Here is a 25393-nt window from a genome sequence, read left to right on the forward strand (position 1 = left end):
ATTTTTAATTGTACATTGTATCAATATGGTGTAAGCATGAACTCTCATTTTTAATGAAACGTTCTAAAGATAAAGAAAATATATTCACATACACTTCAGATACTAAAACTAAGAAAGGCAAATTTTTTTTTTCAAAACTAGCAAAACAATTTTTACGAAACAACAAATCTTGGCTATTAAGCTGAATGCAGACTATTAAAAGCTTTATATCTTTCTTGCTGTTTTGATAGATAAAATCTTTATCTTTATGAAATCATGTAAGACCCACTTGATTCAGTTGAACATTTTCAAAATTAGGCAAAATCTAGAGATCAAGGAAGAATGGGTCAATGGATTATTGATGGATTTTATAAAAACCCCAAGGTATGTTTCTATAGCTTGTTGCGAAACTGTCAAAATCAACAAATCCGGGCTATTTAGCTTAATGCAGAATTCTAGGATCCTTATACTTTTTCTGCTACTTTGAATCTTCATTTTTATAACATCACCTGTCACACTTGGTCTTAATAAAAGTTTTATAAAAAAAGGAAAAAACTGGCATTAAAGAAAACGTTTGAATCTCGTATGCTAAGAAATTTCAAGCCCAGTAAGACTATGTTCATCATACAGATGACACAGACACATCCAGAAAATCAGAAATTATAAGTCCAACTTCTTGAGGTTTCAGAGCGCTCTTTTCTATTTGAATTTTTGAACAAAATACTAAGCTTTGAATGCTTATTAAATCAAAGTGCTAATATTTTTTTCAAAGCAGGAACAATGTTCAAAACACAATATTTCCCCAATTAACAACAAAAACACAATGAGAACATTTACATAGAAATACACGGAAGTACATTTCGACACATTTAGATTTATCTCTGTAATTCATTGGTAGCGTCAGACATTTCTCACGCTATTGCGTCATAATTAGATATTCTAAATATATATGCATACATTCGGGACATTAATACTTTTGTCATTCTAGATATCTTTAAGATTCTAATACTCAGACTTCGAGAATGCCGTCCTTTTCAGTTATCGTTTAACAGGTTTAGGGTTTTTCTCGAAGATGTTTATTTAGATTATGTTGAACACGTATAAAAGAAATTAAAAAAATAACCAGAAAGTTCTTCTTGAAAGAACTACATATGATTTAAGTCAAAATTTGCCCCTATAATTCGCAATTTTTAAAGTGATTCAGGTACAATGATTTGCTGTGTTATTTTATAAAAGAGTTGACATAAAAAGTGTTTTTCACCTGTTTATTTGATTTGTATGCACTCACTGGCAGTATATGACGTCAGAAGTGACGCTATTTTTAAAATTTAATCAAAATCAGTCAAAAATTGACATTTTTCTTATCTTTTTTCGAATGGGAAACATAGAGCGACTCTTTGAACAAGAACGAACTTTTTGTCACTTGTAAGTATTGGAGAGATACATCATTGGTGAAAATATTTTGTTTGTTCAAGCAGTCGCTCAATGTTTCCTTAAAGGAAAACTGCTTCAAAACAAGCCGTTTTATGCTAAAAATGACAAAATTGCGGGAAAGGGCAAATTTTATGATGTCATATTTTTAAATTGTGGGCACTAAAATCAAAATGAAAATTATGAAAAAACTTCAAATGAATTTTTGTACAAATAAAACAAAGAATTACAGTAAAATGACAATGTTCATTTAAGGGGGCCATTTTAGGCTCAAACCATATATAGTCCTTTCATATCAAATTAAGAGGACTTGATGGTCGTTGCCATTTTTAGACTCTTCTGAATTCTTTACGAAGAAGAGCTCTAGATCAGTTTAAAATATAGGTAAATACTTAAACTTAAAGGTTATATTGTATTGAATTGTTTAAACAATTTATGGCTTTACCAATCATGCCTAAAAGTCTGATGGTTAATTGTTTTACCACCCAGCTTCCTAAACTCGTACAATGAACATGTGTACAGCACACATAACTAGTTTAAAACCCATAAACGTACATGACATGGTACAGAGAAGCTTAACATTTGATTTGTCACACAACGAGAGAGAACTCTGGCGCTTGTTCAACATATTCATTTAACACAACAGTTAATTAATATAATTTTTTAACCGAATATCTTGTTTCATGATTAATTGTAACACCAAATTGCATGATGCAAGCTCACAAACTTTGTACCAAGGTTCTAAAAGTCATACATTCTCCCTATTAAAACGATTCGGAAATTAATTATAGCTGGAGTTTTTCATAAGATAAATCGCAAATTCATTAAATTGGAACTAAATTCATCAAAAATGCTGCATGTTTGAAAACCATGGATATATTGCTCAGCAAATTGGTTTCGTCAAGGGTCTGTGGTCTATACTTTTACAAATACCGTTATTGGGATTAAGTCTGTTTTGATGAAATCCAAATTTGGATAGTATATGTCGTAATGTGTGTACACACATGTTTAAAGAGTAAAGAAAGATCTTAGATCAAGGTAATGATGCTGGGTTTCCAAATTGGATTTTCCTTTTATTGAATACATTTTAAATATTTCACTGAACAATCATGTTTTCTTTTTATATGAAAACTATAATTATCGTACATAGAAAAAAAACCTGTGCCGTTTCAAGACACAAAAAACAAACTTTAGTTTAAAAATTAGGCCAGTGTAGATTATATATTTATTTGTTAGTCCTCCTTATTAGTTGTTATTCAAAGTTTAAACTTTACTATGACTTAAATGTGTAATAAATGCTTTGTAAATAATGATTTTTTTCCCCTGAAGCCCTTTAAACCTGCTTTCTTTAACAATATGAATCCAAACGGCGTCGAAACGGAGTTTACGAAAAAAAAAGTCAGATATCATTTTTTTTTTATTAAACATTCATTTTGACTTTTATCGCTTTTTATTCTAGCTGTTTTAAATGGTTCATTAGAGAATGATATATTAAGAGCTACATTGTTTTTTAAAATTTTAAACATTATTAACCCTCATACTAGTCATCTATAAATTGTACATATTTTTATGAAATGTTTAACAAGTCTGCAAAGTCTTTGAATACCATACAAAGAAAGACTTTAGTAAAGCGAACAAAATTATATCTATTTCAGGAATGAATTCAATATTTATAAGTTTTATACGATATAAAATGGTTTGGGACAGGCTCGCGGTTTATAAAGCGCAACCTGCCCCAAACCATTTTATATCGTAAGAAAATAATAAATATTGAATTCATTCCTTTAAAAATTTTTTTGCTATCAATTGTTGATAAAGACAGTCATTTGATCTATAAAATGACATCAAATTGTACAAAATTCAAACGTAACGTTAGGCAAATTGGTACGCTTTTGACGTTAGTATTACTATGACGTAGTTAACATTCTTTATACGGTATAAAATAAATTTTTCAACCAATCAAATAGCGTGTTACAACAAGAATTAAATTATTTTTGGAACACTTCCTTAAAAAAAACGAAATGCAAGCCGCAAACCTTACTTTGACTTCCTGAATCTGCATGGTATAAAGAGTATATATATTGACAAGGACACCAGACATCATTTTGATTATCCTCAAATCGATACATATTTCATTGTCCAGGGATGCAAAAAGAAACAGAGACCCGGATTGAGAAATGTGGTAGATAATCAAGAAAGACGATTCTTACCAACCAGCGAGCGTGCGCACGGTTAGTACACATTACAACTATTTTCCATTTTAATTGGTATATGTTTCTTTTTTTTAATATTAAAGTAATGTTTCAAATAACGAATGCATTTAAAGAATGTACGCTGTACACATGTTCTTTTATGAAATAGTTTCTTCCTCAAGAAATTGTCAAATAATGATATATTTTTGAATACAGCTCGGTTGTAAATGTACTCACGTATAATGTTTTGGCACCCGTTGACTTTATCACATGGATAACATTCACACATCTTTTTGCAGAGTCTTCCATAGAACCCTTTTGCACAATCTTCAGCACAATTAACACCTCGTGATCCAGGCCAACATTCTTCAGAAGGAAAAGATGCAATGTAGACATATACAAAGCGGTTATCTGTCACATTATGGAATTAATTTAAATAATTTAGCTAGTACATGTGTTTATATGAATTACTACGCAAGAGGTCCCGACATTTCGGTAATTTGGACAGCAAACCAAAGGCTCTCTGTATAAATATATACAGTACTATAGAACATATCAACATTTTGCCAAGCGAAATTTATAGGCAGTTACTCGCTTAATCAAGTAGATATATAAGAATAAAAAGGATTTCCACATACCCAATTGAAACATTTGAACAAGTACCTGGGTTCCTTCGATTCTGTGATTCACAAGTATTAAGCCATGCTGTGAAAAGGGTAACGATGAACAGTTTATCCATCACTTACGTAGGAAAGAGCATTAATAACACGTTATGGCAACAGTTTTGAAAATATCAAGGAAGAGGAAATTGTAAAGGAAATAATTCCTTTATTTTAGAATACATTATGTGCACCGTGTAATGAAACAGGTGAAAGTACAAATACAAACTGTAATATGCAAAATAAAAAACTAAATAAACATATTTTTTCTATAAACAAGTGTGAAAGTAAAATTTAAATTGTTTTTAATTGATATTCAAAGAGAAGAAGTTGATTCATTCTAATTTTGTGCATATTCATCAAGATTAAATATGTTTTTACTGGCATCATATTCACTTGTAGACACTATTTCGTTCATCATTATATTAATTTACTATTGATTAATAATGTGATCTTGAGAATAGTTTCCAAATTTTAAAGTAAAATTGAATATTTAGAGTTAAGTCACATGAAACAAGATTAATAAGTGGCATGGGATTAATTATAATAAACTGTAAAATTGAATATTTAGAGTTTAGTTACATGCAACATGATCATTAAGTGGGATGGGGTTACTTTTACTTTTATAAAACTGATTACAATTACGCAGACTTTGGCTGTTTTTATGTTTAGTACATACAACCTGAGGTGAAGTCATCAACATTTGAATGACTATGTTGGTCGACATTTTTTGAATAAAAGCTATAAAGCTGAATGCAGAGGCTTATATCTTTCCTGCTGTTTGACGATAATATTTTAATCTTTATGAAATCATGTAAGACCCGCTTGATTCACATGAAAGTTTTCGAAGATTGGCAAGATCTAGACACCAAAGAAGAAATGTTAATTGGTTATTGATGGGTTTTATAAATACCTCGCGGTTTGTTTCAATAGCTTTTTACGAAACTGTCAAAATCAACAAATCGGGCAAATTTCTAGGATCCTTATACATTTTCTGCTGTTTTGGTACATGGAATCTTCATTATTTTTTTTACATCACATAGGTCACATTTGGTCCAAATAAAAGTTTCATAAAAAGGAAAATGTAGACATTAAGGAAAAACGTTGGAATCTCGTATGCTAAGAAATTTCAAGCCCAATATGACTGTTCATTATACAGATGACACAGATAAATATCCAGAAAATCACAAATGATAAGTCAAACTTCCTGAGGTTTCAGAGCGCTTTTTTCCAAGTGTATTTTTGAAAAAATTCTAAGCTTTGAACACTTAATATATCAAAGTGTTATTAATTTTCTCAAAACAAAAACAGTTTTCAAAACACAATATTTCCCCAATTAACAACAAAAAAACACAATGCCAACACTTACATACACGGAAGTACATTTATACACATTTAGACTTATCTTTGTAATTCATTGTTAGCGTCAGACATTTCCCACGCTATTGCCTCATAATTAGATACTTTGAATATATGCATTCATTCGGGACATTGATAATTATGTCTTTCTAGATATCTTTAAGATTCTAATAATAAGATATTGAGAATGTCGTCCGTTTCAGTTATAGTTAAAAAGATTTAGGTTTTTTTTTTCGGAGATGTTTATTCAGTCTATGTTAAACACATATAAAAGAAATAAAAACAACCCAGAAATTTCTTTTCAACATTTCATATCATGTTAAGAGGGCTTGATGGTCATCGCCATTTTTAGATTCTTCTGAATTCCTTACGAGGAAGAGTTCTAGATCTAAATAAAAATATAGGAAAATACACAAAATTAATAGTTATATTGTATTGAATTTTTCTTTTCTAAATAACAGTTTATGGCTTTACCAATCATATCCTAAAATTCAGAGTAGATCTGATGGTTACTTGTTTAACCACACATCTTCCTAAACTTATAAAGTAAAAATCCTATAAATTAAAAAATGTATAAACTAAAAATGTTAAGATTTTGATGAGATATGTGTACAGGAAACAAAGTTAGTATAAAAACCTACATATTTACATTACATGGTACAGATACATGTAAGCCTGGCATTCAATTTGTCCAACGCTGATGCATGTTCAGTTCACGAGTTCAATAACTTTATTTAACCCAATAGTTAATGTAGACTTTGAACCGAATGTGTTGATTAAGTGCAAATTTCAACGTCAAGATGCATGAAATATAATGTCACAAATCTTTGTACCACGGTTCTAAAAACCATAATTTCTTCGCATTAAACCGTTTGGGAAATCATTTATAGATGGGGTTATCTTTAAGTAGGTCGTAAATTCATCAAGTTAGTCCTTAGTTCATTAAATACAACGCATTATTCTATTCTTTGAATATATTGCACTTCAAATTGGTCGCACCAAGGGTCTGGGGTCTAAATTTATTTTTAGCTCACCTGAGCTGAAAGCTCGAGCGAGCTATTCTGGTCACATTTTGACTGTCGTCGTTCTGTCCGTCTGTAAACTTTTTACATTTTCAACATCTTCTCAAGAAACACTGGGCCAATTTCAACCGAACTTGGCACAAATCATCCTTAGGCTGAGGGGATTCAAAGTTTAGAAATTAAGGACCACGCCCTTTTGCAAAGGGACATAATTAGGAATTACTGAAAATTTTCGAAAAATTTTCAAAAATCTTCTATTTCTTTTAAACCATTTGGCCAGGAAAGCTGAAACTTTTGTGGAAGCATCCTCAGGTAGTAAAAAACATTTGCCTAGAATAGCTGTAACTTTAGTGACAGCAACTTCAGATAGGTAGATTCATATTTGTTTAAATCACAATCTTTTGGAGTAGTGTTGGGCCACATTGGGGATTCAGTTGAACAAAGGAAAACGTTTTAATTATTCACAAACACTTAAATGTTATTATATATGCTTTTACTTATATGCAAGCTTTTTTATGTATTGTTGATTCTTAAAATGTTTTAAAATTGACGATTATCGGGGCTCACAAGGGGTTCAGAGTTTGTTGTAGGTTTATATCCTGTATATAAACAATTGTAAGGGTCTTTTTTAGAACTGCAATCATTATTCTGAATGTGATATGATTATAAAATCATCCTGTCAGAAAAGGGACTTGATTATAAATATAAGAATATCCAGAGGGAATAAGATTTTTTTGTATAGGATCTACAATTATGATACCACCTTGTCCAGATAATTTGTACTATGACTCCATGAGGCTGATTTTATCATGCCTATTGTTCCTCAGGTGAGGAATGTGGCCAGTAGGCATCTTGTTTACAAGTACAGATGTTGGACACCAGCCTGTTTGAATGAAATCCGAATTAGGATATTATATTTCGTAACGAGTAATGTGTAAATACGTTTGGAGAATTTTAAGATTTTAGATTAAAGATATGGGGCTTGGTTTCAAACTAAGACTTTCATTTGTTTGAATATATTTTAAATATTTTGCTGAACTATCATTTTTTCTCTTTATATGAAAGCTACAATCAAATTGCCAGTGATCCAATTTGTGTGTTGTATATAGAAAAAATAAATGAGCCGTCTCAAGGCGAAAAATAAAAGTAAGTTAAAAAATTAGAAACATGAAACTGTTAAAAATCTGTGTATATTTTAATTAATTTTTTAGTCTTCCCTATAAGTTGTTTTTGAAAGTTTGAACTTTACTAAGACTCAAATGTGTAATAAATGCTTTGTAAATATTGATTTTATTTCTTCAAGTCAATTTAATCTGCCTCTTTTAATAATTTTAATCCAAACGGCGTCGAACGCAGTTTTTGAGAATAGATATATATTTTTTTATTTCTTCAACATGCATTAAAAATTAATGAATGGATTTAAAGGACAAATATAAATCTTTGAATTATAATGATCTGTATGATATAATCAATATGACATCTTGACCAATTACAAAGTTTACACACATTAAGAATTTTGTTTCTGCACTTCAGTAAGTGTACAAAAAAATGTTCAAGAATTTTGTTTATTTTACATATATAAAAAAAACCTATGCTGGAAAAAGTGGTTTCCCTTTTACAGCAGTCTGTAACCGAGTGAATGGATGACCCCACCTCTTTTTAACGAACATATAATTTTGATCCGATCTATATATCACGCAGATATGAAGAGGACAGGTATTTTATGTTAAGTGTAATGGTTAATTCTTGTGAAGTTAGACTTACGTGTTCGTCAACATCTTGTGTAAAATTTACGCCATTGCGTGTTTTCTACAAAATTTGCTTGACAGATACATGTGTACGAAATAGGAATTAGTGGCTTTTATATATAATGAAGCCTCATTTGTAAAATGTGGGAATTTACACTTTCAGATTTAGGAAATTCATTCTCACTTTCGACCAATTCTGGTCTTAGAACTTGATCGGGACAAGTTTTAATTCTGTACGCTGCAGAGTATGACTTTGTGACCGCTTTCGTTACCGAAATTGGTCCGATTATTAAAGACATATTCGACAAGGACCAAAAAACTATGGCCACAATATCGTTTGAAGATATTTCTCCTGCATTCCTTGTTTAATTGTATATTGTTTTTGCAAATCGATATTTGTAAAGCGTGTTTAAGACTTAATGGATTGAAAATTTCAAAAGTAAAAAAAACATCGTAAATAGCTTTTTAAAATCAGGTCTTTGATATCTAGTTGTAGATAACGATGATTAAAGGATTTTAATGCTGATTTTTCGAATTTTGATATTTGTAGAATAGATATTGATCTTAGAATTACTTGTAAATTTTCGTAAAATGTTGATGCTAAGCCAGAAGAATTATTTCAATTGTAATAATTGACGCATTGGTCATACAAAACTAATTTATGTTGACAGAGACCATAGAGGAAAAATATGGAATCCAAATATCTAATCATTTTTAAAAGGTTTAGGTTTGCGGCTTCTGTAAGATAATTCATATTTACATAGTGACATAACACAACATATGGTTTTAAATAGTGTTTTCAAAACACCAGAACTACACATATACTATGGTCGGTTTTTATTCAGATCGCTGGTCCTGGAACGGTTTCGAAAAGTTGTTTTAATTTACATGGCTTTTATTGCTTTTTATTACAGCTGTTTTAAATAGTTCATTAGAAAGAGTGTTAGAAACAATTCAATAGAGATAAAAAGTTATATTTTTTTCTAACATTTTAAACATAAATAACCCTCTTATTCTAATCTATAGATTGTACATTTTTTACGTTATGATTAACAAGTCCTGCAAAATCTTTTGAATTCTATAAAAAGAAAGACTTAAGCATAGTGAATAAAATGGTATCTATCATTGGTACAATTCCCAAAATAAAAAGAAATGCAAGCCGCGAACCTTACCTTGACCACTTGAGTCTGCATTGTACAAAAAGTAACATATATAGACAAGGATACCAGATATCATTTTGTTTATCCTTCAATCATAACATATTTCATTGGCCAGAGATGCACAAAGAAATAGAGACTCGGATTGAGAAATTTGGTATATAATCCAGAAAGTAGATTCCTACCAACCAGCGAGCATAAGCACGGTTTGTGCACATTACAACTATTTTCCATCATAATTAATATATGTTACTTTTTTAATATTAAAGTAATGTAAAGCAGGTTTTACAATTACTTACTGGCCACTACAGAAAGAAAATCATACAAAGTTTAACACAACGTTTCACAAAGGAAAAAATTAGCTAGGACAAAAGTAAAGACAGTATAAGTAAGGTTATATCTATTTTGTTTTTGAATTGAGTAAACAGATAATTTTGATACAAACTTTTAAGAGTTAAGAGAAAATCGATTTTTTCTCTTCTTTGGATAATGAACATAAAGAGTTATCTTTCTTACAATTGTATACGCCTTAAATGCATGTTTTCCGTGCAGATAAAATAAGGAAGAGGTGTAATATCAAAATGAAAAAAAGAAAGTTCACCCTAAAAACTCATAATCGCAAGAAAGCTACAAATCAAGGGACGACACACAATTTCAGATCAAATGTTTTGAGTTGTGTTTTCCCATTTTTAATAAATGAAGGAGTCAACTTCATACACTTGTCAGAATTCATTTATATGTTAACAAAGCTGGACTCTTGTTTCTGTTGATAAATAATAGTGTACATTGTAGGAATATTGATTTGTCAATAAATAACTTTATCAACAAAATAGAGCAGGATATTTTTTTGAAATATATGCCATTAAAACACATACCTAACAAAATGTTTACAAAAAACACTGATGTTTAAATTTTAATGTTCAAAAGTTTAAATTAGCGTTAATATAAATACCCTTGTTAACCACTTTTAACATTAAGGACAGAAAATTTAGATTTAAAAATTTGAGCTTAAATTGTATTCATTTCCTTATAAACATCATTTACATATATAAACACGAAACAACGTATAAACAATTTAATATTTCTTGCATTTCTCGTTAAACTAGTGACGTATTGTTTTTAATTTTCAGATATTTAATAAATTGTTATTGCAATTGTTATTGCAAGTCTTAGATAGTTTTATTCGATTGTTTGAAAAGAAATGGCAACATCCACGTCAGAGGCGGTGCAACTATTTATGATGCAAATTATAAAGTTGAATGCAAGTCTTTTATGATATAACAGCTTTCAGCATAACGGAGAATATTTTGAAAAAGAATAAGAACAAAACACTTTGTATAACTTTCTCTTTGAATATCTTTGGAGAACAACCTAACATTCTTCCCTGATTTAAGACAAAAACCATACCTTTAAGTCTATGCTAATATTTTGTTTATCACATTTTATCAAAAAAGCACTTAAAACCATATTAAAAAAATAGACACATCGTGTGATTATCAGCTGTTTTGTGTACTTATGCTATTGTCAGCTGCTTGTGGTTGTGTGAGCGCGCGCACATCAGGATAGATATTCTCTGCGTCTAGAGATACACTGAACATCGGAGGAAACTGACGCTGATATCTAGAGTTAACGTCCAATCGTTTACCAACCATCTCCGTGTCAATCAGCTGAGTAAGTAAACATTTGTTATGACTAATTGATTTTGCTTTTGTTCATTATTTGTGATTTTTGCTAATATATGTAATCTATTTAATGTGTATAGTTAATCATTGTTTTGACTAGTTCTCTGCTAGTGAACATTCGTTATTTTTAGAACTGGGGGCGCAGGTTACAGCATATGCATTTAAAATGAGGCCCGATTAAGCAAACACGTGCAAGCTTCAACTACATTGCGCCGCCTAATACAACACCATCTTACAAATAAACTAGTTAATATTATCAAAATATCAAGGCACAACACTGAAATTTAAGACATGCTGGGGTGGGGGGGGGGGGGAGAAAGAGACCGAGACAGTTCAGTGGAATTACCCTGAATAATTTTAAAGTTTTTAGTAAAGTCAGTGGTATTTTGATACCACTCTCTAATTTAGATGAAGATAAAACCCGATTTCCTCTGTCTTTCGCTACATAGAATCTAAATCAAAACCATTACTTCAAGTTTCAATATCGCTATATCAGACTTACACATTGCCGTTGAAAAGGTTGTTACACGGCTTAATGAGGGCGCGCTGTGCAACCGTGTAACAACCATTTTGTCGCATGGTTTTCGTTTCTTGATTGAATGATTAAACTTACCAGTGTTTGATAGGTAAGAATTGTAATTAGATAAACAGTCACACTTTTCTGTGGTCAAAACTTTAAGCAGTAGACAAAATGGCAGGGAGAACGTTTTGTTTCATGAACAATGCTTAAATAGATGATTTGATTAAAAAAAAAAACTCCAGAGAAAACAAGAAAGAACGCCAAGTGGAGTATTTCTGCCTGGAATAAGTGGACTTGTCTATCTTGAACTTGAATTTGAACCTAATATTTTCTATAAAATTGTTTTTTTTTTTAAAGTTTAACCTGAAGATAAATAAACTATGATTTGTCCAATGATTGAGGAATTTAATCTTGGCATCCAAAAAGACCTGTGCAGGCATCAGTGATATTCCACAAGCAATGAAGTGGAAATTTGCGGTAATTAGAGAGGAACTATGCAACGAATAAAATTCCTATATGTTTTATTCGGAACACACTTCTACGCAGTTAGATTTAGGAATCAAAGTAGAAAGAATAGGATGTAATTAGTTTGAATGGACATAACTTGAATACATAACTTGTGTTTTTTTAGGCGAGTCCTAAATATGGGTGAGGAGTTTCTACAACATGCTTATCAATCAAAATGTGAATTTCAAATGGAAGTAAACAGAACAATTACTTTGGAAATTGAAGCTGGGGTAAGGCAAATGATAGAATTCATTTTACAGCGTATGAAAAAAAAATTCCCTGCATTCGAGGTGGCTGACATAATACCCACAGGAAGTTTTTATGAGGGAACGAAAATAGGAGCACCGGACGAGTTTGATTTTATGCTAACTTTAGCAAAGCTTTCTGGAACCGACAAAATCTCTCTTCAGCCTGGTTGTTCTAGTTGGTATCCTTATATCAAATTACAACCAGGTGTTGAATTTCCCCAGAAGTATAAAATTAATAATTTTTATGAAGAACAAATGAAAAATAAAGACTTCCTTGGAAATCCAAGATTCGTTGCTACGGACTTTTGGAAAGAAATTGCAGATGAAGTCGCAAGTATAAATGCATCCGAGTGTGTGAAATTTCCACTTACTTATGGATCTATGTATTTTTTACCTTGTGAAAGGAAGAAACTGGAACTTCACTACATACAAAACTCAACCTTACCACAAAATGTTGACATTCAAATAAAAGAGAAAATAATTAAACTTGAGAGTTTAATGATTGGAGTTGATCTCATGTTGGCAATTGATCATCCTTCCGTAGAATCAATACTGAAACTTCCTGGGTTTCCAAAGAACTTTAAAGAGTTACTTTATAAACATGGATGTCACGTTATTCCAAAATCATGCCATACAGATCATTGGGCCCTTACAAAGTGTTGGTTTGTAACTTTTTCGTGCATGGAACGTGAGCTGATAAACAACATGAATAACCACCACAAGAAATGTTACAAGATTCTGAAGTCACTAATCAGCAGTGATATAACCATGTCAAGAAAATGCATGAACTTGTCATCTTATACTCTGAAAACTGCATTCTTGTTTCATGTATATGGAGAAAACGGATGTTTATACTCAAGAACATTGTCGGCATGTATTTGCGAAATTTTAGACTATATGTCGTTAAATCTATATTATTCCAAGATGCCTTGTTTTTTTGCAAGAGATATGAACACTTGGGGGAATATTCTGGAAACTCCTTGGTTTCCATGGCAGGTTGCAGAATGGTCCATGAACCCCCCTTATGTATTTGCATTATGCTGGATAAAATTAATGTATCACTTTTTAAAATATTTGAAGAATATATTCGTGAAAAAGGCACCACTAATTGGCGACGATTCGAAACTCTTATTTTCAAGATGCGACTATTTCAAAAAAGCAGTAGAGGTCGTGATGAGGCATTTATCAAGACAAATATTTTTTGGATTCGAAAATGATCCCGAATCTTTAGAGAGTTGCACAGATGCCCAGTTCTCGATTTTCATCCAGAAACTAAAACGAAGTTATAATGTAGACTTATCCTTTATCGATTATTGATACATTGCAAAATTGGGTAGTATAAGATAGTTTGATATTCCCATATATAAGACGTTGCCTCGAATTTTCACTAGGTTTTTTTTAATATTACCCTGTTTTTATGAAAACAATACAGTCAATTAATTTTTAAAAAGTGTAAAATTATTGTAAAATGACCTTTCGTGTGATAAACAAAATATTATCTTACTCAATGAAGAGGAGTGTAAATCCGGATTTCAACCTCAAGATCTATCTAAAAGATCAATGTCTGCTAATAACACACGAGGAAATTCACACTTTATATCTAATTCTTTTCTAGCCTTATGAATGTGACCTATCAGAATATCCTTTCTTATAGAGCTTCTTTATCTAGTAATACTTACCACTGTCTATCGTCTTTTTTCCAAATGATAAAATTATGGCAACATTTTTAGTAAATTGTGTGGCTTTAGCCATAAGCCATCGACAGACCGTATTATGAGATACTACTATGTGAGATAATCTTAAACACTTTGAAATGAGTTTCCTTTTTCACGATCCGCGTTTAGATATTGGGTTGAAAATTGGGTACTCTCCAGTAATTTAGCGGACGCCTTTAAATGCACAGAATGAAAAGATGTTTGGATTCTAAAACAATGGTAAAATACCTCATACGTTGATGTCGACAGATTTTTGTAAAAGAATATTTATCATTGAATGATTGCTATAATTTGTTAAAAGATCGTAATATTTTGTTGAATAAACGGAGTACTTTTAATATTCATCCTTTTTAATATTAGACTGGTTCCCTTGATTCCTTATCTATACATATGGAATGACCTAAATGATATCATATCAAATCATAACATCGTGAGTTACTGGCCCTAGTGTTCTCATTCGGGTAATGTTAACATAAAGCAATGGTTATATGTAAGATCGGGTGCGTACGCAAATTTTCAGAATTTTTTTAGTATTCCATTTTCATCATCAATAATTTCATAGTCACCTCTTCAACAATTGCTACATCATATTTTTCTTTTGATCAGTACGAATGTCTATGCACCATAAAAATACCAACAAAATATACAGTAAGCTGATTTTTTTCCAATTGCAGGGTTAAATTAATTTTAATTGCTTGTTATAGAAAACTCAAAACAAAAATTCGTTATGGATACCCCCGTATAACAAGTGTGAGAAATTCCTCTTTTTGTTTGAAAAAATCCTAACGAGAAACCTCCTGCAGCTTAATTCCATGGTCTTATTAAGCTCACTAGACGTTTAGCTTTCGGAGTATCATGTGCACATTCTGTTTGTAAATTATATTTGTACAAAGTTATTTGATGTTAGTATTCTCGTGGCTTGAATAAAAGTGCATAAAACTTGATAATTTCACCGCGACCGAGTAACACGGCTAGGCAAGGTGTACGTCCACGACCTCTACTGCGAAATACTTTAAACTGTTAAGAGGTCTGCAGCTTATATAATGGGTTGTAGGGATAACCGTAGTGAAAGAGAAATATGGCGGACACTGCCTATTTACGAGCGGTGTTTAGCTTTAAGTAAAAGCATGATTTCAACTTTGGGGCCCCCGTGACATGAATTAAAATTTCACAAAAAAGACGAATCTAAGTAACGAATTTAAGGTAGCAACACGATTTTGGGGCACTGGTGAAAATTTTCAGTTTATTAGACGAAATAATGAGATTTCGTCTTTAAGATGAAATGTATTAGTGACGCTTGTGAAACGTGATTTGGGCGCTCATTATAGATCTGTTTGCGTTAATACATAGGGTGCATGTTCTATTGAGCTATACGACAATAACTCTTCATAATACAGTTATTTCAGTAGAGTGAGCAGTTTGCATTCCTCAAGTTTATTGACAATAAAAATATCAAAATGTCCATTTGATTTTGCATGTTACCATCTTTAATACGTACACCCTCATATGATACATAAATATAAAGCCAAAATAAGCAATAGAATACATACATTTTTATGAATGAAAGGTAATGCAACACGGGCAAGCTGACAAACCTTCATTTTGTAAAAATTCAGATTTTAAAAGTCATCTGACTCAAATTTAAGTTTTTTGCCACACTGAATTAATTCACTTATTGGCCACTTTTCTACTGAAGGGAAACCAGGAACACAGCTCTTTAAGGATTTTGAATAGATATCCCATTTACTTGCAACAAGTTGCCTAAAATTTGATTTACATCTTTCAAGTAAATAAGGATTCGCCTTATTTAATCCAGAACAAAATATTCTATAGTGTAAAACCATCCAAATAATAAGAACAGTCTCATCAATGAGAGTTCTGTCATCTGGGAGGTCTAAATTGAATAAAAGAATTGGATTGCTGCAAAGTAAAACATCATTATCTGAATCATACATCATAATTTCAAGCTTTTCTGGGGAAATAACAATATTTGGAATCATGTGGTGTAAAAATTCAGGGTGTTTCTGCTTTTGAACTAGGGAAAACACAATTGTTTGTGCTATTGCTTGTGACAGCATATTTTCTGATAATGCTTGCTTGACCTCTGTTATTGTTTTCCCGCCTGGAGAATCATCATTCTTTGTTTCTAAAATTTCAAAGAGAGGAATGTATTATATTGAAATAAAGTACATATCACACACCTATTAACTATGACAGAATAAGTAACTAGAGGCCCATGGGCCACAATGCTTACCTCTGTTCTTCATAGCTACATGTACATGCGGAATTGTGATAGAAAACCTTTAATAGAGCTACCCCTGCGAGATGAAATTCATGATTTTTAGAACTTTAATGAACCGCTCATGAAGTTTCATGATGTATTCATGACTGGTTCATAACTGGTTCATAAAGGTGGTTCATGAATTTTATTCATGAATATATTCTTAAAATGTAATTCATGAACAAATTATGAATATACAAGAATACAGGAAATACCTGGTATTCAATAGTTCTAGGTATTGAACATTCATGAATTTTCATGAAGTTCTAATTTACGAAATATATAATTAATTTCAAATACTTTTATGAATAACATAGTTAAATACTCTAGTATTTAGAACACTATCTTTTTTAAAAAAAATTATACATCTTAAAATATTAATATTAAAACACAGTCTTCATGAACATTCATGAATATTCATGCAAACACCTATATAAATGTGGTATCTTTAATTTTGAAAAAGAAAGATGTGATATATTATAGTTACTTTATTTATTCAATTCTAAGAAACATGTAAATTCATTGACAACAGCGAAGGTCTCAGACATCATGATCAAATGGTCAATACTAGATCCTAAATTTGACGCTTAATTTCTTCATTGTTCAATTTATTTTTTTTTTTTTAAATGACATAATTTATTAGTGAATAATCAGTCTTTGCAGATGATACATTATGGCTGTTTTATGTTGTTAAAAATCTTGTAAACTAAACTGAAAAAGTGAAATAATTTAAAACTTTGCATATATCTTTGGAAAAAAGATTTAATATACGTTGAATTCCAACTTGTTTGAAGTACATTGTATATCAAGTTTATTAAAGACGTGGTAGGTTGTCAGTCTATCATAGAAGCATAAATACACACAAGACGAAATGCGCCTGTTCCTGGGAGAACGACAGAAAAAATGTTCCGAGCATATTCGGTTGAAATTTGGACATCGTCGAGTCCAGAACCTTTGCGGTTTCTTTGTAAAAGGCATTACTGTTGCACACATTTGAAAGCGATTCATTCTAAGAAGTTACAAATCCGTTACGTAAATATTCCGTTGAGAACTTCCAACAATTCATTTATGATTAGCTGTTTAAACTCAGACAACTACAGTTACTACACTCCGAGTTTCGAGGAGTCCGCCATTGTTTATGAGGTGTCATGTCGATTCGCCTCCGTTACAAAAACACACTGAACTTCAATTTGTCAATTAACTTAATGATAAGCAATAATGAAAATATTACTTTAAAACATTAATGCAAATTATAGAAATAAAGTATGAAAGAATATTTAATTGAGTGTAAATTATTTTTTAAGTTCCAAAACTTTGAGGGTTCAAAAACGAAGGGGGTTGAAGTTTAACAGACACAACTTGTGTAAACCGAACGATATTAAATCGTACGTTTCTTCAATTTCTGAAAATATAATAATGAAAACTTAAGCATTTTATAATTAGTTTCATTTAAAGATATTTTTTGATTATTATTAACATATGTTAAAAAAATTATTTAACTAAATGAAAGAGTCTCAGAATACACAGTCAGCGAGTTGTTTTGATTTTATTACGTCACTTCCGCCCTGTGATTACGCGTTTTGAATGAAAGCAGACGGATCTTCAACGTGAGCGATGGATTAATTAAGCATGGAACATGCAAGAAGATAATGCAGCAGATGTAGTTCAAAGTAATGGTTTTAAAGGTTATTTAGTATGTATACATGTATATTTAAATAACTTTTATGAGGGAGTCAAAACGTAAGATTAAGTTTTGTTCATTTTTTCAAACATTTCAAAATGGCGGTTTTTAATTTGTAGTGAAATTCTTTTTTGACTAACTTATAAGTTTTAACTACATAATTGATAATAGATTACACATTTGATATACCTAAATCGGTGCAATTCCAAGGTAAAGTTATATGCTGATGTCATTTGAGTTAATACAAATTTTTTTTTACTCTAGAATTATGCAGTGAAACCAGAATATTGGACAGCCCTAAAGATAGTGATCATTGAACATAAATTTCAGTAAGTAATAAATAAATGCAATTGAAAATTTCTAACAGAATGGCCAGTATCATTTACAAATTTGAAAACAGTTATAGTTTCATCGTAATAAATTAAAGAAGTATTTTATTCGAGTATATAGATACATTGAAATGGATTGAACAGCAGGCATAATGCCTATTTATGTTTTCTCCTGAATTTTTCACCTTGTTTCATCTTGAGTTGTTTTATTTTTCTGCGATATCACTTTTTCTAGGGTAGGCACTCTCATTCTTAAGCTCTAGTGCAATTTCAGCATTATCATTTGATAAAAATATTTGAAATAAGAATTAAATGAAATGATTGAATGATTAGTTGATGTTCCAAATGTTTTAAACGACATGTCATAATTATACTGCTATTTGTCATATTATCTTTGTACAGTACAGAGGTACAACTCTTCCGCCACCAAAGGGGCTATTTGTGAAGCCTGAAGAATTGCCACCCAAGAAGTATTGTCACCAAGACACTCTGGGTTTGTAGAAAATAATCATTTAAAGGATGGAGCATTTTACCTACCATGCAGTAAATGCACATTGCAATATATGGAATACAAGTGAAATCAACATGAGCAGAGGCAAGGAAGATGCAACAAAGGAAGATTTCATAAAGAACATATTGATAGTTGTCAACTAGTAATCATATTCTAATGTCGCTTATATTTCAAATCATTGCATATTGGTATGTAAATTCTAATATTGTAACATTCCTTTAAAGCTAATGAGTTAGTATTGATATCATTACCTGTTGATTTTTAAAACAACTTTATTAAACTTGCTGATTATTTAAAGTGATAGTCAGTACATAAGAATTATGTGATACTTAAGATATTGTCTCATTTTTCTTCAATTTATTATAATAAAGTTTTTTATATTTGATTTTTTAGGAGATTTTACCTTTTTATATACAAAATGTAGAAGGTAAGAATTTTCATGAATAGTTCATGAATTTTATTTATGAAATATTCATGAATAAAATTCATAATGATATTCATTAACAGTTCATGAAGATTCATTAAACTTATTCATGAACAGTTCATGAAGATCCGATGAACTTATTATTGGACATTCATCAAATGATGAAGCTTCATGAATATAACTGTTCATGAATTATTCATGAAAAATTATATTCATGAATATTCATCAACATTTTTTCATGAACAAAAATTCATGACTTTAAAATGTCCAATAATAAGTTCATGGGATCCTCATGAACTGTTCATGAGCATTTCATGAATATAATTCATGAATCATTCAAGGGAAAATCATGAATTGTTCATGATCATCTCGCAGGGGTACAGTGCAATCCAGTGAAAAAATGTATATTTATTGAACACAAATAAGTGCACAATTTCTCAATTATTTTTTCATACATCTAAAAATATTGCTAACTACATGTTCCTCACATATTCTTAAAATGCAATTTTGTGCCCAAAATGATCTGACTAAACATTCAAAAATGTTAAGTCATGTATAAAATGCTTTTTAATACACAAAAGTCTTTCAAGTCACTTACAACTTTCATGCCATCGTTTACAGAGTTCAAAAGCAAGGTTAAAGTAGCAGCCGAACTCTTTTTTTTGCATTTTTTTTTAGCTGAACAAAACCTACCACTTTCTGTGTGAGATCACTTAACAAAATTCAAAATCAGCAACTGTTAGTTAAAATGCTTCTTTGCAATAAAGTATTACACATAAGTTTTAACACATATTTCTATTGTAAATACCTATAAAATGCATGGTAAATATGTTGTGAATGTCGTTACGCGCTATGACCAGATTTTTTACTTTCCAAATCTGGTCATGACCAGAATTTCACATGTTAGAGGTTGGCAAGTATGGTCTTATATCAACAAGAGGCCCATGGGCCACATCGCTCACCTGAGCAACAATAGACATAATAAAATCAGCTTTATGGAGTCATATACAAAATATCTGATCAATGTTGTATAATAGATCCTGTATATATAAAAAAAAAATTCCCCTGCACATTCTTATGTTTATCATTGAGCCCCTTTGTAACAGGATGGTTTTACAGTCATATCACATATTGAGCATTGCAGTTCTCAAGAAGATGATCAGACTTAAACAACTATTTATATATGGATTATAAACCTACATCAAATTTTGAACCCCTTGTGAGGTCGTAGAATTGTCCAGAGGCAAGAGTCTACACAATTTTAAAGAACAAACAATATGTCAAAATGTTTGCATATAAGTAAAACCATATATCATAACATTTGAGTTTTTGTGAATAATTCAAATGTTTTCCTTTGTAAAATTGGAACCCTCCCCCCAATGTGGCCCAACCCTACTCCTGAAGAATATGATTTTGAAAAATTTTAATCTACACTATCTGAATTGACTAAAGTTGGAGCTTTTCTAGACAATTTGTGTTTTAGAAGATGCTTTTTAAAGATTTTTCCCTATATAATCCTATGTAAAAATTTGATATCCCCCCCCCCATTGTGGCCCCACCCTACCCCCGGGGATCATGATTTGAACAAACTTGAATCTTCCCAACCTCAAAATACTTCAACACAAGTTGCAGCTTTTCTGCATGATCGGTTTCTGAGAAGAAGATTTTGAAAGATTTTTCTCTATATATTCTAATGTGAAAATTCACCCCCCCCCCTCACTGAAGCCCCACCCTACTCATAAGGATCATGATTTTATCAAACTTGAATCTAACCTAACTGAGGATGCTTTCACACAAGTTACAACTTTTCTGGCCGATCGGTTTCTGAGGAGAAGATTTTTTAAGATTTACTCTATATGTTCCTTTGTAAAATTCAACCCTCCATTGTGGCCCCAATCTACCCCTGGGGATCATGATAACACTTGAATCTACACTACCTAAGGATGCTTCCACACAAGTTGCAGCTTTTCTGCACGATTGGTTTCTGAGAAGAACAGTTTTAAAGATTTACTCTATATATTCCTATGTAAAAATTTGACCCCCCCCCCCCATTGTGGCCCCACCCTACCCATGGGGATCATGGTAATAACTTTTCTGGCCAATCAGTTTCTGAGTAGAACAGTTTTAAAGATTTTTCCTTATATGTTCCTATATAAAATCTCAACCCCCCCCCCCCATTGTGGCCCCACCCTACCCCCAGGGATCATGATTTGAACAAACTTAAATCTACACTACCTGAGGATGCTTTCACACAAGTAACAGCTTTTCTGGCTGATCAGTTTCAGAGAAGAAGATTTTAAAAGATTTACTCTATATATTCCTAGGTAAAAATTTGACCCCCCATTGTGGCCCCACCCTACCCATGGGGATCATGATTTGAACAAACTTGAATCTACACTACCTCAGGATGCTTCCACACAAGTTTCAGCTTTCCTGGCTGATCAGTTTCAGAGAAGAAGATTTTTAAACATTTACTCTATATCTTCCTATGTAAAAATCGACCCCCCATTGTGGCTCCACCCTACCCCCCTGGATGATGATTTGAACAAACATGAATCCTCACTACCTGAGGATGCTTCCATACAAGTTTCAGCTTTTCTGGCCAAATGGTTTTTGAGAAGAAGATTTTTGAAAAATACCAACAAATTTTCAATGAATTTTTATTATCTCCCCTTGAAAGAGGGCATGGCCCTTCATTTTAACAAACTTAAATCCCCTATACCTAAGGATGCTTTGTGCCAAGTTTGGTTGAAATCGGCCCAGTGGTTTTGGAGAAGAAGTCGAAAATGTAAAAAGTTTACGGACGGACAGACAGACAGACAGACGGACGCCGGACAAAAAGTGATCAGAAAAGCTCATTTGAGCTTTCAGCTCAGGTGAGCTTAAAAATATTAGAATAAGTAAATGAATTATGTTTTGCGCTGCTTTAAAAAAAACTTAGTATATTTCCTTATAAAATAGGTAGTGATGCATTTATAATACAATAACTCATCATGGCTACAAAAATCAAAGAAATTTCAAAGTTCAAAAATAAATAATTTTCTTTCTGCTTTAAACAGTCTTTGAACAATTTGGTTTGAGAGAAGAACAGTGGTTTTAGAGAAGAAGTTCAAAATGTGAAAATTTAAAGACGAACAGATGGACGAGGAACAAAATGTGATCAGAAAAGCTTCGCCTCGCCTGCAGGTATAAAATTAATAACCAGGTGTCACTACTTGACTATGTAACTAATAATACCTGTCCTTCGGGGACAATCAGACCTACTCGTTGCTTTGCAACGAGCTTTGCTCTGGTTTTTCTTCTTTTAGTTAGACAAAATAAATTTACCGTAAAGTCCCGTGTATAACACACACTCTTTTTCAGTCAAAATTTGATCAAAAGTGGAGGGTGCGTAGTGTACATAGGACTAAAATTTTACCCCATTTTTCAAGCCGTGATTTTGGATACCACAGGAGTAGTGTCTGTCGATATCGCACGCTATGCAAATTGTTTCAGTTTAAACTAAACTTACTGTGTCAGAAATACCTTACTCTTAGTTTTATTATTTCCATTTATTGAAATATTTATCCTCTCAAACAACTACTCCTTGCATCAAACAAGTTATCGCCAGTGCATTCGCCATTACATAAGCAGCCACCTGTTGACTCGGCGCATGGTCAATGTTTGTTTAACAATTTCCAGTGTCAGAAGCATGCACCTGACTTGTGTCTGACTTCACAGGGTGTTCTATAAGCAATTATTATGATTTTATTTAACTTGATAAATTTGTGTCCAGTTATCATGGTTATGAAGTTAAACGTTATCACTTTACACAGACACTGCAAAAAATACATTGATCATTTGTATGACTTAATAATAACAATATACAACATACATACGTTTCTTCACACTGTTTATTTAACAACAATCAAAGAGTTTGACTATAATTAATCAATTAAAACAATTCTTTCAGATCACTGCAAACATTATTGCTTTTAAGCACTAAGCTTGTTTGCCATTTGTCTCTACATACTTGATGATCTTCAACTTCTTCACCGCGTATAAGAAATTCGTTTTTTATGAAGTGTCAAATGATATATGATCCTGCCCATTTAAATCATACTTTCCTTGTACACTTTTCATCAATTATAACGATGATGAAATAATTAATTGCCCTTGGATTTCATTAAGATAAAAACGGCTTATGGTTTTTTTTGTCAGACTTTGACTCTAATATCATTGGGCCAAGTTCTAATCATGAAATTAAAGTAAACGCGCTTGGGTTATAAAATTATCATTAAACACAGATAGTTATTTAGGAAAATGGCGGCCGTTGATTTTCTTTGCCTGAGCTATAATATTCTGATCACAAAATTACAGAAATTATGCTTATATTATAAAATTGTTATGAAACATCAATAGTTTTGGGGGAAATCACGGCCGTTGTTTTCGACATTTTTAGGACCTGCTGCGAGTGCAATTTATACACGATACTTTAGGGTAAATGCATTGAATAAATTTTATGATCCTTACCATCCTGTTCATCAACTCTTCTTTTTTTGGAAATATTTTCTTCAATATCTAACACAGCATTTGCCATGGAATGAATTCCGAGATGTGAGGAGAAGACAATATCAATAAATCCATGCCAAACTTGTTCATGACCTAAAAGTGATTGCAATTATTATTATTACAGTTTTGCATGTAAATGATTATTTTGTTTTGTATAGCAAAAGGCCCAAGGACCTTAACAGTCACCTGTGTATAACACAATACTGTACAGGAACCATGGAAAGGTAAATAAATTTATTAATCAACCACTAATTTCCCTTTTTTGATGCTGTTAATTTTGAAGAGTGTGATCCAATTTTTTTTCAGATCACAACACTGTGGTTTTCTGAATTCATGTCACTGCTATGTGAAACTGATAATGTTGTACACAGTATGCATGACATTTTTCCTTGTGTATCAAAATTTCCTTTAAAGCTGCATTAGCTGCTAAATTCATGTTCATTGATATCATTTCCAACTCCTTATATTTAATCATCCTCGGTTATAAACGTGTATCAGAACAATACAGGTTCAAAATGAAATCTGTGAAGATCTCTAGACTTGCTGAAATTCCACGCCGCTATGTCCAGTTTTGTGTTGGACGCTATTATAACTGATTAATTTCCGAATGATCTCTGATGATAACCAATATGTATTCTGTGACCTATGACCTCAGCAGCCAGCATGGATTCCGAGGTAAGCGCTTAGAAGTCAAAGTCAATTTATTCTATTTATGACTGAAAATCACATCTACAAGAGTGTTACAGAGTACCAACTTGTTTCAAGCGAAAAAAATACTAATAAACGATTTTTAAGGTGATGAAGCCCCCCACGGGTTTTCTTTTGTTTTTTATCAAATAAAAAAATTATTAATTCTCCTTTACCAAAACCTGATCAAATGTTATATAAAACTATTTTGATTCATTTAAGAGTAGAAGTATATCTCGATATAGTTTTTTCCTATTCAGAATGAACAAAAGAATGGCCTCAGTTCTGTGAGCAAAGCTCTGTATCTTGCTTATAAATCGAAACTTGACACAGCTGAATATGGTTAGTAAAGAGAAAATTGTAAACAATTAAAACAGAGGAAACATGCACTAAAACAAAGAAAGGGCACAATTTATTTTTTCATAATAAATACATAATACCTATATATTTCTAGCAGCAAAAACAATCACCGTTTAGACTGAAAATGCAGAGCATCTTAACAAAACACGTTTCATTATAATCAACCATAACGATTACCGAATTACCAATAGAATGTATAGTATTTATGTCTGATTTACCAAAGTCTATATTTGATTCAATACGTAAAAATTCTAAAATACAGGCGATATTTCCCCTCAAGTTAAAAAGCATAAACGAAATTCAAAACAACGTAAAACCAGGGTCACGAGTGAAATGTCAACGCATTGAAA

At 31.6% G+C, this 25393-nt stretch overlaps 2 protein-coding genes across 14 annotated transcripts in view; one reads left to right on the forward strand and one right to left on the reverse strand.

Moving 5' to 3' along the window:
• The window catches only part of LOC109621053 (uncharacterized), a 54678-nt gene that overhangs the window by 2886 nt on the left and 26399 nt on the right, over positions 1-25393 (reverse strand). For 8 of the 10 annotated variants that reach the window (XM_066082715.1, XM_066082713.1, XM_066082712.1 and 5 more), the window contains exons 3-5: positions 23958-24089; positions 4266-4307; positions 3840-3968 (exon numbers count right to left, since the gene is read on the reverse strand). In XM_066082715.1, the coding sequence (XP_065938787.1) occupies positions 3840-3968; positions 4266-4307; positions 23958-24089 (303 nt within the window). Of the gene's footprint in view, positions 1-3839; positions 3969-4265; positions 4308-15074; positions 16366-23957; positions 24090-25393 lie in introns of those variants that run through there. The other 2 variants (XM_066082714.1, XM_034450929.2) reach the window with 2 other exon arrangements.
• The window catches only part of LOC117682717 (integrase/recombinase xerD homolog), a 72165-nt gene continuing 57855 nt past the window's right edge, over positions 11084-25393 (forward strand). For 2 of the 4 annotated variants that reach the window (XM_066082722.1, XM_066082723.1), the window contains exons 1-2: positions 11090-11218; positions 22505-22631. In XM_066082722.1, coding sequence (XP_065938794.1) covers positions 22584-22631 — 48 coding nt within the window. In that variant the 5' untranslated portion in view covers positions 11090-11218; positions 22505-22583. Of the gene's footprint in view, positions 11219-12380; positions 15684-22504; positions 22632-25393 lie in introns of those variants that run through there. The other 2 variants (XR_010713331.1, XM_066082721.1) reach the window with 2 other exon arrangements.

The sequence above is a fragment of the Magallana gigas genome, chromosome 4, assembly GCF_963853765.1.
Source record: "Magallana gigas chromosome 4, xbMagGiga1.1, whole genome shotgun sequence".
Classification (NCBI taxonomy): Eukaryota; Metazoa; Mollusca; class Bivalvia; order Ostreida; family Ostreidae; genus Magallana; species Magallana gigas.